Below are 17,033 nucleotides of genomic sequence, written 5' to 3' on the forward strand. Positions count from 1 at the left end.
AACAGGACATGCCCTCTGGAAGCTTCTTTTAAAGCTCATGTGCAGGAGGCTTTAGACAGAGGAGGAACCCTTGAAAATCAGCTCCTCAAGGCAGTGGAATTGTTGCTGGTCCAAGGGCTCTGATTCAGGAAAGCCTTTTCTTCTTATTCTGCCAAAATCCTGCAAGTTTGCAGAGGGTCTTGTCATTGTGCTGCAGTTCCACCTCAGCTCATTCTCTAAAAGCCTCAATACCTTCTAATTACCTTTCAAAATGAACCTACAGGGTGGGTCCAGCCTGCAGGTTTAAAAACCTACATCTCTGTGTGTGTTGGGTGTCCAGGTCTGCAGATCACCAGTGTATAAGAACTGTGGCCACTGGCAAATGAGTTATCTGACCACTTGTAATGACATTTTTTATTCAGTTTACACCAAAATGAAAACTGAGGATTTGATCTAACTTCTGAGCACACAAGTCTAGTGCCATCTGAAGTGGTCTGGGGTATCTGCTTGGCCTCCAGACATTCATCTTTTCTGAAAATCAGTGTTTTCCCTTAGAGCTAACTATTTAAATACTCCAAGGCACTTCAAATGCCACTAAACATCTCAATGTATCTTGCTGAATCAAGCCCTTCATGTCTAAATTCAAAGATTTGTTTTCAAGCAACATGAGCTGGAAAAAAAAGTATTTATATTGTACTTCAGAATACTCTATTGGTTTTAACTTCTACTCTTGTATTGGTCAGCTCAGCTGAAAATCAAACAGCCAGTATAAGAACTTTAGTCCTTAACTCAAACATGCATCAGCATCAGGTACATTCTCCCAAGAAAGAGTATTTCTGTAGGAAAATTACACCTGAAACCAGACTCAAGATGTCTTGTTGCTTTCCCAGGCTCAGTTTTCTTTGTGTCAGGTCTAGCAGATGTTCTGACAGAAATTTCATGTTGGAGTTCTCCCAGCTGCTTCATGTGCTATCAGTGGGAATTGCTTCCCAAAGAGCACGAGTGGTCACAGAAACTGAGGGATCACATCACTGCTTTGTAAAATCATCTAATATCAGGTTCCTTCTGCTCCATTTGCTTTCCTAAATTCCCAAATGCATCTTTAGCATCTTATTCCTTAGCATCCTATTCTCCTGGCAACAAACCTGTCCTATTATTGGAATTACTTGGGCTTCCTGAAACCACTGAGGATCCCCATTTGCTGAATAAATGTATAAAACCTTATTCCTAGAACCATCTCATCAGATTTCTTCAGTTTCTGGGAATCTTTAAACCCCAGCAATTCTATAAATAACAGAATCACAGAACAAGGAGTTTTGGAAAATTCAGACACTGACAAATTCACTCCTCTTCACATTTCAAAGAGCTGTGCAGTGGTGGAAGGAAGGAGAGATGGGGAGAGGTTGAAAAGCAAAGTTCTGTGAACACTTTTCCCTCTTTAAATGTACATTTTCTAGGTAAATTTTAAAATTAAAACAAATGGATGATAAAAAGCTTCCCCTGATGGGTATAAATACTGTGAAGCATTTTCCGAATAATTTCTTGAAAAAACTTCTTTCTTTTCTCATAAAGATTCAAACTAAAGTGAAAAATACTGAATTTTTGGAAATTTTGACCATTCTGAATTCTTTCTAAATTCTGAATTCTTTCTCCAATACATCACTTCCATTCAAATGAATTTTCTCCCTAAACACACATCAACATTATACACGTCTTCCTCCTCCCTCTGGACTTTCCCACCCAGGGTTGCCCTGTGAGCTTCCCTGAAGTTTTGCTGGTTATTCAGAGAAGCAGTGGATAAAAGAGGGGACCTTCTGAGGCCCCTGAGATGTTTTGTCACCTACTTGGAGCAGCAGTTCAGCAGCCCCCCATGGCAGGTCCCCGTGGCAGCGAAGGTGGGTGGGCACGCCCCGGCACGGCAGAATTTTCCCTGGCTCCGGCACTCGACGGTGTCAGCAAAAAGAGGGTCTGCAGAACCTGTGGGGAGTGGCAGGAGTTAAAATCTCAGCCTTCTGCCTGAAATGATGAGAGGTAAATGCTCAACAAATTGTGTGTTGTCTTTTTTAGCACGAGGGGCATCCTGAGTGCAGATGCTCCTGGTCCCACCACTGCACCATCCCCAGGGCATCAGATTTTGCCTTTCAGCTGATGGTGGCTTTTTCCCCTCCTGTGAACATTCTTCTGCTAACAAACCCTTTTGCTCTTTATAGGAGTTTTTCTTCTTACCTGAAGTAGCCTGGAAGAGGAGGAGGAAGACAGCGAAGAGCAGGTAGAGGATCTTCATGGCTGTCAGTTGCTTGTGGATTGTGAGGTCCTGCAAAGCACCTGAAAGGCCAATGGTGGCTGGAGCTGGCTTGAGCCAGGGCTGGGACAGACACCCAGTATTTATAGGGCCCTTGGGGTTGTGCAAGTGTGACAAGTCAATGAGTAACTGCCATGAACTTTCTGGAGAGGGACTGGACCCCTTATCACAGGTGGCAGTGGATGTGTTGCAATCCCCCAAGGGTGAATTTCCACTTCACGGGTCAGTTATATAATCTGACCATCAGCCAAGCTTGACTGAGCTGCACCAATTTTCATGGCTTTTGGAAACCTCTTCCCAACACAGGTACCAGGATGGGTTGGGGAGACTTGGAAGTCAGTGACCATTGGAGTGGGGACCCAGCTTTGACCCCGGAATCATCACTCACTGACAGTTCATGTAACATTTTGTCTCCATCTCTCCATCCCTGTAGCCAGATGGATGATGTCAAAGGCAGAGGAAAGCATTGGGAAAGACTTGAGGTGATGCAACTGTTCTCTGTCACTTTTTAAACAGATCTCAGGACAGCCTCACCCACTGCAGGGGGCTGACACAAAGCTCTCCCCCTCCTTCAGTCCTCACTTGTATCACAGAATCACGGAATAGCTTGGGCTGGACGGCACACTAAAGATCATCATTTAACTCCAACACCCCTGCCATGGGCAGGGACTCTTCCACTAGAACAGGTTGCTCCAAGCCCATCCAGCCTGGCATTTCATCCCACATCATTCCCACTGCTCTACCTTCAGCCTTAAGGGGCAAATTCTGACCTCTTAGCAGTCAGTTTGTTTGTCCATATTAAAAACCCCAGGAGTTAAGAGTTCTAACGGTCACTAATACATCTCTTTTCTTTTAAAGGGAATAAACTTCATATACATGCACAAGTTTGTGATGCAATGCCAAATATTTCACCTCTTATTGCCCTTAAAAGTTTGGGAGAATGTGCTGATTCTACAAGAATCATGTCTGACACAATGCTTTGAAGGACAACATCTTCTGGGGCTTCACTTCAGAGCATGATCTCTGTGGCTGTAAATTTTCTTAAAAGGAGATCAATGCAGGAAGGTTCTCATTCACAAAATCTCGGGCTAATAAACAGCTTAAACACTGTCACAGCCCAGGTGTTTCTGCAGTTCCTACCTCTGACATTCTGGTTCAGTGGTTTGCTTCCTTATTACCTCTTTCATTATATTTAACTCGGAGTTAATAGCATTTTTGTTCCAGGAATTGTTCGAAGGATGAAAACATTACCGAGGTATATGTTTAATTTACACAGTAATGGGCCAGATCGAGCAGCTGAGAGGGAGGAAACAAGGTGAGTTTATGCAGCAAAGAACAGCAAGATAAACACTGATTTCCCTCTTCCACTCATAAAATCTAATTAACCAAGAAATGCCAAGTGCCTCTTTTTTGTTCCTCTTTTTTTTTTTCTGTACCCTTGCCTTGAAAATTGTCTTTTCCTTTGCCAGCAACTCTTCAGCTTTCCCCATTTCTAATGGAGAAGAAATTTAATTTGCCACCCCTCTCTTTTCTCTTTAGTGGGATACAGAGAGGCAAACGCCTGACCTGCAACACCAGCATGAATAAACCAAAAAATAAAACCCTTTTGTTTTTCTCAAGACCCTTTGAGATGTGAATTCCCCTCACCTGTCTTTCACACAGACACAACAGTTGGGAATGTTGTGCAAGTGGAAGCACTTATCATAAGACAGCCAAGTGAGGGAGGAGGGGTCTTTTTCCCAAATAAATCAGAACGTGGCACTGGGGAAGGTTATGATTACTTTTTGTTGTTTGAAAAAGCTCCACTCACTTCCATGGCTTTATTTCCCCTCCTCTGGAACAGAGTCAATCTATTATTAAAGTTAAATTATACCATTTCATTTATATGGATTGCCATGGCACTCAGATTTTGCTGAACAGCCTCCTTCCCTGCAGAAAGAGAAGAGCCCCCTAGGAAACAGGGAAGAAGATTTTTGCAATAAGGGTGGCAAAACACTGGCACAGGTTTCCCAGAGAGATGGTGAATGCCCCTGGAAACAATCAAGGATGGGGCTTGGAACAACCTGGTCCAGTGGAAAGTGTCCCTGCCCATGGCAGGGGCTTGTAATGAGATGAGCTTTAAGGTCCTTTCCAACCCAAACTCTTCAAGGATTCCATGATTTTACGGAAGTGACCAACACTTTGAGCCCTGCTAGCATAGGCAACCTGAAAATGTCACTCAGAGCAAGAGGAAAATTCCATGACTTTGAGTGCTAACAAAAACAAAGACAGGAGTAAACTGGTTGCTTCAAACTGGGCAAAACTTGTATAAGACAGGCAAGGAGCAGAACAATTAAAGCAACACAGCAGTGACCTGGGGCTGGAACATGGAAGTCTGTGCATGGAACTCTATCCCACAGTACCCAGGGCCAGGATGAAGCCCTGGGGATCTCTGTTGAACATTAACTTCCACACATGAGCTGGGAATTCAAGGAGCTGCAAGTACCTATCCCAGAGAAATCAATCTCTCTAAGAAAAGAGGAGCTGGGGTGACTTTGCAATTCAATTTTCCTGAATTTTGCCCCAGCAGCTCCTTTCCAAAGGTGATATTGCAAGGAAAATCCAAAATGTTGAGTGGGGAAAACCTTAGCAAACAGAATTTCAATCTGATTTTTTCAGTCTTCTGCAAGACAGGAATTTTTCTTCTCTTGTTCCCTCCTTGGGTAACAAACTACCCCCATAATAATTCACAGCAAGCACCATACATGATGTTATATAGGAGGGTTTTGCCTCAGTGTTTTCTCTTATGTGTGACTCATCAGCTAATGGCAAATGAAAAGAAGTCTAAGAACCATTATGCTTTTAGGAAAGGTTTTTAAAATAGGGTACATGTATTTGGATGGTGGCAAAATTTCATTTTACCATTGTAAACATAAATATGCCTTCAAAATTTCATAGGCTTGTGGTTATTTAAGAAATCATGCTGATGTTACATTAAAACCAAATGCATGTTAAAACATAATCCAGTATTCTCCTGGATTTCCTAGTGATAGCACAAATCATTATTATTGAATCGTGAAAAGATTTGGGTTGGGAAGGATTTTAAAGATCATCCAGTTCCACCTCTGCCATGGGCAGGGGCACCTTCCACTACCCCAGGTTGCTCCATCTGGAACAGCCTGGTCTAATGGAAGGTGGAACATCCTTGGAACTGTTCAAAACCAAGCTGGATGAGGCTTAGAGGAACCTGGGGGAGTGGAAGGTGTCCCTGCCCTTGGCAGAGGGTGGAAACTGGATGGTTTTAAGTTTCCTTCCGGCCCAAACCATTCTGTGATTCCATGTTTCTACCCTTTCACATCATCCTGCTAAGGGCATGTGGGAGAGGTTTTACAGTGACTTCTGTGAGCCAGAGAGAAGTTTGGTAAGAGGATCCATGTTCACCCTGAAAGAATTTTCTACCAAGGTCGTTGACATGGAAACCAAGAAAGAAAGAAGGATAAATAAGAGAAACCTGCAACTGCCTATTCCAATGAGCACTTTGTTTGTCTCTTGTGACCAATGAGTAAAGTGAAAACTTGTGAGTTTTGTAAGAATGTATAGAAAGCATGCATGCTATAATAAAACCAGTTTGAGCCTTCTGAAAATGGAATGTGCTGCTTTGTATTGTCTCTGTCTCAACCTCGACAAGAGCAAAATGAGAATGGGAAAATGAGGGCCAAGGTTGCTTCATCCATGAAAATTTACTAGTGGACATCCTCTAATGGATACACTTGGCTTTCACACACAAGTCACTTGTCATTTGAGTGGTTTGTGCCATTTCCCATGGGCTAAATGGGTGCACAGGGCAGGTTTTACCTCTGTTTCTCCATCACTCCTCACTGCACTTGAGTGTTTTAAAAGTCTCCTATTAAAGAAATACCCTAAAATTTTCAGATGAGGAGAAATACAGCAGATGAGTTAATGAATCCTGGTGTGTGAGACATTGGCTGGTGTCACTGAAAGGGCACAAGGGGAGGCCCCTGTACATTTAAGGTTCAGGGATGGTGCTGTGCTGAGCTCTGGGAGCCTGGTCAATCATTACCTGCCCTTGGCTGCTTTGATCTCAGCTGCTTGTGCCCTCCTGTTGCAATCCAGACACTGAGTCAACATAAAATAGACATTTAAATGACAGCACTGAACACCAGCTGGGAGAATGTACTGTCCTCTGTGCCTCTAAGCTAAAGGGGAATTCCTCTGTGGAGGGGAGGGTGAGAAGGAATAATAATGAGTGTTTGAGAGGAAGGAGGAAGGCTGGATCTCCTGTAGGCTGTGGAGAAAAGACTGGTGCTTCTCTGGCCCTGATGAGGAGTTCCCTGAGCTGTCACACAGCCCTAATGCTGCAACTTTTCTCAAAAAATACTGAGACTTCTGTGTGGATGGTATCCTACAAAATAAGTTTTAATTTTTAAGAGTTATTGTACAGCTGATGACGAGCTAAAACACCAGAACTGTCTTCATTAGACAGTGAGCAGGGTCTAAATGCTTCCCTCTGTGCATCATTTAAATGTCCATTCCTGTGGTGTATTGGGTAGTTCTGTTGCCTTTGGCACCATCACCATCATCAAAAACAGAATCATGGAACGCCACTGGTTCTGGTTTGTCACCATAATATTTTATGAAAAATCCCTTTGCCAGGATTTCTTCTCCTGGGAAGCTGGGAAGCTTCACGTTGTCCCTGTTTTGCTACTCTGGAATGTGATTTGGAGAATTGTTTACCCAGTATTGAATTGTTTTTAATTAATGGCCAATCACAGCCAGCTGTGTCAGACTCTCAGAGTCTGTCACGGGTTTTTATCATCATTCTTTTCTAGTCTTCTGATGTCTCCTTTCTCCTTCTTTACTATAGTTTTAGTATATAATTTCTTTTAATATAATATCATAAAACACGAAATCAGCCTTCTGAGAACATGGAGTCAAATTCTCTCACCTTGTCCTGGGGACCCCTCACAACACCACAACATGTGTTAGGTAGGAAGCTGCTAACGCTGCAGCCACAAGAATTGGATTCATATACATTTATATCTATAATCAGTCAGGTCAGCATGGCATTGACCATCTCCCTGTTCTCATCTGTAGTAGACAACTCCCTTGTGCCTGCTACATCCAAGACCACATTACAATTTATTGAGCTGCAGCTAATTCAGGCAGAAGAGTGTGAGCAGTGATTCAGGATGTGACCACTGAAAACTCATCATCTGCAATATTCCATTATTAGAACAGCCCTGGCAGTTTTGTCTTCTTCTAGCCCTGTGCCAAAATTTCCCGGGCTGTTTCCATGATTTGTCCTGGCTAGGAACTATTCCAGCAGGGAGCCTGGAGTGGTCACCTTGGACTGGAAGCCAAAAATTGCACAATATAGGTATGGTCATATGATGTCATCTCAAAACCCAGAGAAAGGCACTGTTATGAGTCCAGAAGCTTTCCAGACTGTATTTGCAACTAATCATTTTATAATTATTACATATTTCAGCTGACAGAACGAGAGGACACTGTCTCAAGCTGTGCCAAGGGAAATATAGGTTGGATATTAGAAAAAAGTTTTTTATAGAAATAATGATCAAGTTCTGGAATGGTCTGCTCAGGAAGGTGGTGGAGTCACCATCCTGGATATGTTTAAAAAAAGTCTGGATGTGGCACTTGGTGCCATGGTTTAGTTGAGGTGTTAAGAGCATGGGTTGGACTTCATGATCTTGAAGGTCTCTTCCAACCTAATGATTCTGTATTTCTGTAAATTATTCTGGTTTGTCTGGTTTGGCACCAGCTGCAAATGAGCCTTTATAAGATGGTTCATCAATTGTCCTTCTCCCCTTCCTCGTGGTTCAGTTGTCTTGAATTCCTCTGTCCTGCTGCTAGCAATCTTTCTTCTGCTATAAACGACAACCAATAACAATAATTTGTTTGAGATCTAAATATCTGTCTTCTACAAAGGTCAGTGTCCTGATCAAAGTTTGGAATTGTACAGAGCTTCATTCCTGTCTCTGCTTGGATGCCACTGTCCCCAAGAGAAATCACAGTGATTATGGATGTCTAGCTCCCACTCTGTGAGTCAGCCACTGCAGATCTCCACTCATACAGATTTCACACAGTGAGGGATAACACTAAAAGAAAAAATACCACTAATCTAACAAAAAAGTGTGTCCATTCAGTTACGGCTTAAAATATATCACAGGATTGTTTGGTTGGAAAGACCTTAAAGAACATCGAGTTCCACCGCCTGCCATAAGCAGGGACACCTTCCACTGTCCCAGGTTGCTCCAAGCCCCATCCAGCCTGGCCTTGGACACTTCTAAAGAACAGAGAAAACCAGCTACCAGCCAGAGGAGTCACCTGAAATAATTGGATACTTTGATTTACTCAGTTACCTCATTTCTAACCCTCTGTAAAGCAGCCCACAACTTCAAAGGTCAATATCAGGGACAAAACCCAGTTGTGCAAGCCATGACATCATCAAGCACGTCACCAATTCCCAATGAGCCAATCAGGGCATTGTGTAATGCAGGGGACAGAGCTGGGAGTGGAGTTTGCTTTCTCCCACCCAATAGGCCACATCTGCTGGGGACCAGAAGTGGCAGTGCCTGGCTCTTCATTTGTTCCTACATCCCCCAGTTGTTTGCTTCCCAGGTTCTAGTTTAAATTTCAGTTAATGTTTTTTCTTGAAACACTTTTTCCTGCATTTAGTTTTTCCTGTAACTATACCTTTTGTGGATTGAAAAAACTTCATAGATGACTATGTAATTTCTTAGGGGTCATAGAGACAAAACTCTGAGCATTTCCTTGATATCTGATACCCTTTAAATATCTCCTTGAGATAAGCATGAGGGTGGTGAGGCTCTGACACAGGTTGCCCAGAGAAGCTGTGGGTGTCCCCTCCCTGGAAGTGTCCAAGGCCAGGCTGGACAGGGCTTGGAGCAACCTGGGATAGTGGAAGGTGTCCCTGCCATGGCACAGGATGGAACTGGATGATCTTTCAGGTCCTGTCCAACCCAAAACATTTCATTCTGTGGTCTATCAGATGAACTTCTGGGACCACCATACTTTCCACCTCTCTTTTTACTTCATCTCTTTCATTCCATCTCTTTTATTTAATCTCTCCATTCACAGATATTTTTCCCCACCACACTGGTCTCCGTGCTGTGGGATGAGGTTTGCTCCAGCCTCAGCTGGGAGCAGGGCTGACATTGCAGCAGCTGTACAATTCCAGCATGGAAGAATCCCTCAAAAAACAGGGAAGACACAGAGTGGTTAATTTTTTATCTCCCTTCCTCACAGACATGTTGACATGGCATAAAACATCCTGACTCTCATCTGTTGAAGTTTACAAAATGTTCAAGATGATTTTCAATGACCCCAAGCCCCCTCTGTGCAGAGGTCTCCACAGAGCCACACAGGGCCAATAGCTCCTGCTCCCCTGTGCATGACTTTCCTGGGAAACCACGTCTTGAGCAGCAGCACCTCGCCCCCTCCTTCAAGGAAGGGATTCCTCCTGGGTAATGAGCCACACACTTCTAGGAAACTTTGGAAAGGCCAAGATTTCCTAACAGCATTTTGGGCTACATTTCTCAAGTCATCTGCACATTTTCACTCCCACGCCTTTGCTGGGGGTGTAAAACAGAGTTTAACCCCCCTTTCACCCCCATCTCCAGCCCTCCAGAGGGGCAGTGGGCTGAGTTTGTGGGTGTGGGTGCAGAGGTCCTTTCCAGCCCAAAGCATTTTGTGATTCTGAGGCAGCAAGGGTGGCTGGCCGCATCCATACTGTTAAATTCCTTCAGCTTCAGGAGCAGGTGGCTGGATTAAAACTATCTACAGGGAGCGGCTCCTAGCCCATACCATGGATTTGTGACAGTTCTGGGCTCAAACTGAGCCAGTTTAGCTGATATTACAGAGCCAGGCCCTGTACCTCTGTCCCTACACTGTTTTAATGCCAACATGGACATGGTGCTGCTCCAAGACATTTTGTGATGGATGTTCTCACAGGAGAGGGTAGACAGAGCCTTTCCTGCCCTCCTTCCCCTCCACTCACTCCTCCTGCCCCAGGACACTCAGCAGTTCTGCTGGTTCATTGTTTGGACCAAAGCTGTTGCAATCACACCACAAGTAAGTGAAATCTCCATCTTTTACCCTAAAATCTAATTGGCATTTCAGATTACAGCAGTTCTGTGTTTAATGAGCCATTTCCACCATGTAAAGGACAGGTCGTGTGCAGTGATTCAGTGGCGAGAACAGTTTTGGTCACAGGGATATGATATAAAATCTCAGAGGAAGGAAAGAAGTGGCGGAAGGAAGGAAGAAAGTGGCGGAAGGAAGTGGCGGAAGGAAGTGGCGGAAGGAAGTGGCGGAAGGAAGTGGCGGAAGGAAGTGGCGGAAGGAAGTGGCGGAAGTGGCGGAAGTGGCGGGAAGTGGCGGAAGGAAGTGGCGGAAGGAAGTGGCGGAAGGAAGTGGCGGAAGGAAGTGGCGGAAGGAAGTGGCGGAAGGAAGTGGCGGAAGGAAGTGGCGGAAGGAACAGTGGCGGAAGGAAGGACAGTGGCGGAAGGAAGGAAGTGGCGGAAGGAAGAGAAGAGGATCGGCAGGAAGGAAGGAAGGAAAGGAAGGAAGGAAGGAAAGGAAGGAAGGAAGGAAGGAAGGAAGGAAGGAAGGACGGAAGGAAGGAAGGAAGGAAGGGAAGGAAGGAAGGACAGGAAGGCAAGGAAGGAAGGCAAGGAAGGAAGGAAGGAAGGAAGGACAGGAAGGAAGGAAGGAAGGAAGGAAGGAAGGAAGGCGAGAAGGAAGGAAGGAAGGAAGGAAGGAGGAAGGAAGGAAGGAAGGAGAGAAGGAAAGGAAGGAAGGAAGGAAGGAAGGAAGGAAGGAAGGGAAGGAAGGAAGGAAGGAAGGAAGGGAAGGAAGGAAGGAAGGAAGGAAGGAAGGAAGGAAGGAAGGAAGGAAGGAGAGGAAGGAAGGAAGGAAGGAAGGAAGGAAGGAAGGAAGGAAGGAAGGAAGGAAGGAAGGAAGGAATCCCATTTGCAGACAGCTCCTGTTCTTACATCAGGACGAAATTCCAGAGAAAAGTTCAGGCAAAGGAAGGACATTTGGTTGATTTTCCATGCTCAAAAGTCTAAGAGCTATATTACTTCTCTATCAAGTTTGGGAGATGGGGAATGATATGCTGAGCAGGGCCATCTGCTCCAGCCTCATCTTGCCATTTTCTTCCTTGGGAAAAATTCCCATCGTGACTTTTTCACAAAATATAAGGCATAAAAAGTGTCTAACACACTTCTGGGGCTTTAAAAAGCTAATAGACTGTGAAAGAGCAAGGAATGGAAATTAGGATGATGGACACTTACAAACTGATGAGCTCTGGCTTGTATTCATTTAGATATTATTTATTTTAAAATTCTACTCTTGATTTCATCTCACTGCCAGTGTTGGTGTCTGCTCACAAGGGTGGTCCCTGTGCTTTGTCAAAGTTTTCTTGGAATTTGTTCTAATATTCACCCAGATCCTAAGACAACAACCTGAAAATCACTCATGAGTACATCCTGAGTCTGCACCTGGCAAAACAGCTGAAAAAATAGAAAAAAAAAAAAAAGAGCTTACAAGAAATTAATTATGAATTAAGGTCTGGAATCTGATGACAAAGAAGTTTGACAACTTCTAGGCTTGGGTATTGCAACAGAGATAGAGATAAGAAATTGCTTTGAGCCTTTTTTATTGTTGTTTCCCCCTGAAACAAACCCAAGGAAATATTTCTCTCTTGAAGATTCTTAGCTGATAACCCATCCCATACTGGTTTACGGCCTGATTTTAAAGATAACAGTGTACAAGTTGAAAACCCTTCTGCCTCCTGATTGCAGAGAAAGATAAATATCAACCACATGCTGTCAACAAAATGTACATTGGGAAAGAAATTTCCCAGTGTCACAACCTGGGTTATTTTCCCCTAAATCCATTACCCCTGAGTACTTCTGTTATATATTTTCCCTTGCTCAATTTATGAAGTTCCCTGAAGTCAATGTGTCTTTTAAATACCTGAAATAAAATTGCCAAAACCCAACTCCTTGGAGTTTTTTCCCATGCCGTTGCTGAAGATATTTATAAAAATTCATCCCCACATGGAAGACTGAGCAATCACTGCCGACACCCCCATCCTGCTGCGCACTAAGGCAGGAGGGAGATGTAGATGTAAACAGGGAAGGGATGAGACCACCAGGGACAGGCTTGGCCAGAAGAAACGGGAGACACAAAGTCTGTTAGAATCACAGAATTACTGAATTATTTAGGTTGGAAAAGAGCTCCCAGACCACTGAGTCCAACCTGTGACCAATCCCCACCTTGTCAGAGCACTAAGTGCCTGCCACGTCCAGTAATTCCATGGACACTTCCAGGGATGGAAACTCCACCACCTCCCTGGACAGCCCCTTCCAACTCCTGAGCACCCTTTCCATGAAGAAATTCTTCCTGGTGTCTAAATGTGAATAGGTTCCTCCATCACTTCTCCAGCAGTCACTTCATTGATTGGTTCAAGTGCTGAGGTAATAAAGGCTAAAGATCTTTTTTTTTGGCATGGACTGAGCCTCCCTCCACAAACAGGAGGACCTACAGGTTGCCCAGAGAGGGTGTGGAATCTCCCTCCCTCACTGGAGATATTCCAGAGCTGTCTGGACACAATCCTGTGCAATGTCTTCTAGGATGAGCCTGCTTGAGCAGGGAGGTTGGGCCAAATGACCTCCAGGGATGCCTTCCAACCTTATCCATTCTGTGTTTCTGTGGTCTTTATCCTTAGGAAGGTCCAGCAGACCAAAACCAACCTTCCCTTGGTCACTCTAGGGGAGATGTGACCTTGTCCTCAACTTGGACACTGAGGGTTAAACCAGCAGGGTGGAGAGAAATGAAAACAAAACTTCAGCTTCCAAAACAGTCATGGGGTCATTCTAGAAGGAAGCCTGGTGACGCAAGAGTGACACTGTTGCTTATACAGACAGAAAAAAAAGCACAACCAAAACAAACCAACCTTGCTTCCTGACAAAATACAGTTCAAGTTTCTACAGAAAAACATTTCCACCAGACACAAAAAGTCCAGAATTGAACCCAATCTGTCCCTGTGTGAAGGAGTGCCAGCTTCAGGTTTCACATCCTCCTCTGGTCAAGCTACTTCTAAGTCAATATTCAGAGTAAAGTACTTTGTGTAGAAGACCTTGATAGGGCTGATCACCATTCTCTGAGAAGCGGATTTTCACTGGAAAATAAAGTTATATAGGAAAGAGAATTCATAACAGGAATTTACAGCAATATGGAATATTTTAAGGTTTTCTCCCTCACATTTCCACATTTGATACAGCCTCAAATATTTCCTTGTTTATGCAAGACAGAGTATTTTAACTGGAAACATTTGAAGAGTCTCAAGACAATGAAATAATCTTGGTTATTAAGTAGCTCATGACAACTTTCCTTGAATGGGAGACACAAGTTCTACTCTCTGTTGAAGTGTCCCTTTGATTAAACCTAATCACCAGGCTCTTCATAGAATCATCAAATGGTTTGGGTTGAAAGGGGACCTTGAAGATCCTCTTGTTCCAATCCCCCATCATGGGCAGGGACACCTTCCCTAGATTGTGACTCAAAATGCTCCTGATTTAAAAAAAAAGGCTTTCAGAAGTCTTAAGAGTTTGGCCCTTTGAAAAGTGAGAATACTTGTAAACTCAGCATTTTTTTAATGAAATGTAAAACTGTTCCTGTTGCCCGCAGTGAAAATACTTCTGATGGGAAATCTGCAGGAATAATGCTTCCTACCAGATATCCTTTCTAGAGAGTGCCAGTTGTCCCAGCTACAGCATTTTGAAACATTTGGAGTACTATTGGGGTACTATCTGGGGCTTTTTCATCTGTGGAAGATTTACAAAAAGAAATACCTGAATTTCTTTCCCTTCTGAGAAGTTAAGGGACAGAAAATCACATTATGGAGACAGAGCCAAAGACAAGGACGTTTGACTTGATGATCTTGGGGGTCATTTCCAACCTCGATGATTCTGTGACTCTGAAAGGAGGGAGGCAGCGACATCTTGAGGAAATCCTGCTCACTTAACCCTTTGGTGGCACTCCAGGAGTTAGGGAATAAGGGATCTTAGGTTCTGGTATTTCTTATTGATCCATTGCCTAATCTCAGTATGTCTCCTGTTTATATATTTTAAAATTCACCTTGAAAGAGCCCTTAAGGGAGTTCAACTACTTTTTATGAATTATAACTCATATAAGATCCTTCCTACAGATTCAAGCATTTTTTCCAGCCCTCCATCCCCTCTGTCCATCTCACCATGGGGAATCAAGAGAAGACTAAGCAGAGAGTTAAAGATCCTGATGACCAGTCCTGATGGCTCAGCTTAGGCTCCTCACAGCCAGGTGTTTCAACAGAATCAACACAAAAACCTCACTGACACAGTGAAACAAGTTCAGTGAGAGCCATCAAGGTGGTGGAGGAGTTGGATACAGGGGATGTGGAGAGAGATGGGGAGAAACTCGGATTATTCGATCTGAGGACGAACGTACAAAGGGATCTTATCCCCCCTAACAGTTCCTTGCCTTTCCAAAGGGATTTCGGGACAGAAAAATTGATATCCAGAAATGAAGCCACATCTGGAGTGCCCACTATTCCTGTCAGATTTGCATACTTAGGATAAGGGAAGGCTGAAGGGATACTTTGAAGAACCATAACTTTGAAGATACTTTGAACACTCAAGCAGCAAGGAAAGGCCACTCTGCCATGGCTCATCCACTGCCCTTCAGCAAGGATTTGGGGCACAGAGTTATGGAGTGGGAGGGCAAAAGGAAGCGTCCAGGAGATGCCCACCACACATCCCACAGAGGAGGCATCCTGACCCCAGTGTGATTTGAACACACAGCCTTCTGACCTGGAGTCAGCTGTGCTGCCAGTGCATCACAAGGTCAGGGGTGAGGGACTTTTTGCTCAAATATCATCCCAGAATTTAGGGCATTCTGAAAAATGGTGGCCAGGTTGGAACCCTGGTTACTAAGAATTTCAGACTTTCTGTGCTGACAGACTCTGACCCCCAAGAGAACACTGCATTTGACCTGAGGTTGTGGAGAAAGCTTCCAAAATGGAATGATAGAACTGGGATTATGAGTGTGTAGTTTGAATAGAAGTGTGTAATATCACATAGTAGAAAACTTAAGAGTTTAAAGTTTTAGAATATAGTAATATATATAAAACAAGATAGAAGTTTTGGAGCAGAAGCTAGTCCTTCTTCTTCACCTTTTTCTTTGTAGGTTTGAGTAGTATTGTTTAATTAGATGAAAAAAATCTGCATTGCAATCCACAAGTAGTTATTAAGTCAAAAATAAAAATAGTTTGTGTCATTTCTTAATTAAACAGTTTATCCTTAAAAAAACCTTATGGAGAGAGAGATACTACTCCATTTTTAGTTTGTTAAAATAAAATACTGTAGAACTCAGGGTTTGTAAAACTATAATATAGATAACAACTAATAAACATCTGGGTCCAAACATTAAATTCCATCTCACGCATTTAAACCCAACCTCAACCAAAAAAAAGCAAAAACTCCACAGCCCAGCACCTCCCTGGGGACAGAAGCCCCATTCACGTGGAAGATATATGGATATCAAATCCATAATTCACAGGTCACAACCAAAGTGCAGGACAAGCAGGGAGGTGTGGTGGGTGTCTGCTGCACTTTGGCTCATGAGGAAGCTGAAGGGAGTGAAGGCTTTCTCTGAAAAGAGGAAAAAGCTTCACAACTGCAGGCTCAGTCACTCCTGGGGGATCTGGACTTATCTCCATGAGATGTTTCCCTGTAAGACTGCGGAGGGGGTACTGTCAGTCCTGGAATGTTTAAGGACAATGGTTCAGTGTAAGATGATGAAAATAGAGAGAAGTTCCTGATGAACACCAGGAGGAGTTTTTCTCAAGAAAAGAGTCAAAAAGAAGAGTCTGGTCCATCCCACCTCAGAGACCAGGTGACAATGTTCCTGAAATGAAGGAAGAATGTGATGATGGTTAGAGACAGGGACCACGGATTTCCCAAGGGCAGAACACTCTGGCATGATAATTCCTTCCTCGATGGCCAAATGGATGCTGAGGAACACCATTTATCTTGACTTGGGTTTCACCCATGACAGAGTTTCCCAGACGTGTCCCTGCAGCAGGACACACACACAGAGCAGCTGAGCTCAATCCAAAGGCAAAGCACAGGGCCAGGACCAGGCACTGAGCGGGTTGGGGTCAGGGGCTGGGGCTCCAGGGGACCCTTCCCTGCTGGATGCTGAACTGGGGGTGCTTTGGGGTCTCTCTGGTGGGAGCAGAGGCTGTTCCACAGAAGGAAGGAAGGACATGGCCAGCCTGGCAGGGACATGGGGATGAACAGGGCACAGGGCCAGTGGCGCAATGGACAGTGCACGTGACTACGGATCAGGAGATTGCAGGTTCGACTCCTGCCTGGCTCAGCAATTTCAGCCCATGGAAATTCCTCCTGCTCCCCTTTCTCAGCACCTTCCTTCTCCTGACCATCATCCATCCTCCCTCGAGCTCCTCATGTCCTGTCCTACACTCCAAAAGGGGCAGGGATGGAATCCACACCAGAGCCAGGGACACCACAGCAAATCCCACAGCGGAATGCAGGTGCCTCCTGAACTGCTCTCTCACAGCTAGGACAGAGCCAGCACTCCCAGGATGTCCTGGCACCTTGTGTGCCCTGCTCCCCAGCCCCCTCCAAGGCTCACCCTGCTCCTG

The 17,033-nt window shown here is 44.3% G+C and overlaps 1 protein-coding gene and 1 non-coding gene across 2 annotated transcripts; one reads left to right on the forward strand and one right to left on the reverse strand.

Moving 5' to 3' along the window:
- Nucleotides 1-1,819: 1,819 nt before the first annotated feature.
- LOC115485008 (gallinacin-10-like) lies at nt 1,820-2,355 on the reverse strand. The gene is made up of 2 exons (XM_030236545.2): nt 2,206-2,355; nt 1,820-1,956 (listed from the first exon to the last, which is right to left on the reverse strand). The coding sequence occupies exons 1-2, from the start codon at nt 2,261-2,263 to the stop codon at nt 1,820-1,822; spliced, it is 195 nt and encodes a 64-aa protein (XP_030092405.2). The 5' UTR covers nt 2,264-2,355.
- A 14,319-nt stretch (nt 2,356-16,674) lies between these two features.
- On the forward strand, nt 16,675-16,747 carry TRNAR-ACG (transfer RNA arginine (anticodon ACG)). The gene has a single exon. It is a non-coding gene; the product is annotated as a tRNA-Arg (tRNA).
- Nucleotides 16,748-17,033: the final 286 nt, after the last annotated feature.

This window comes from Serinus canaria, chromosome 3, assembly GCF_022539315.1.
Source record: "Serinus canaria isolate serCan28SL12 chromosome 3, serCan2020, whole genome shotgun sequence".
Classification (NCBI taxonomy): Eukaryota; Metazoa; Chordata; class Aves; order Passeriformes; family Fringillidae; genus Serinus; species Serinus canaria.

Excerpts from the sequence above, each read along its gene's own strand:
- LOC115485008 (XM_030236545.2), bottom strand. The coding sequence starts at position 2,263 with ATGAAGATCCTCTACCTGCTCTTCGCTGTCTTCCTCCTCCTCTTCCAG. Across the intron at positions 1,957-2,205 it reads CCTCTTCCAGGCTACTTCAG|GTTCTGCAGACCCTCTTTTT; the intron begins GTAAGAAGAAAA and ends CACTCCCCACAG.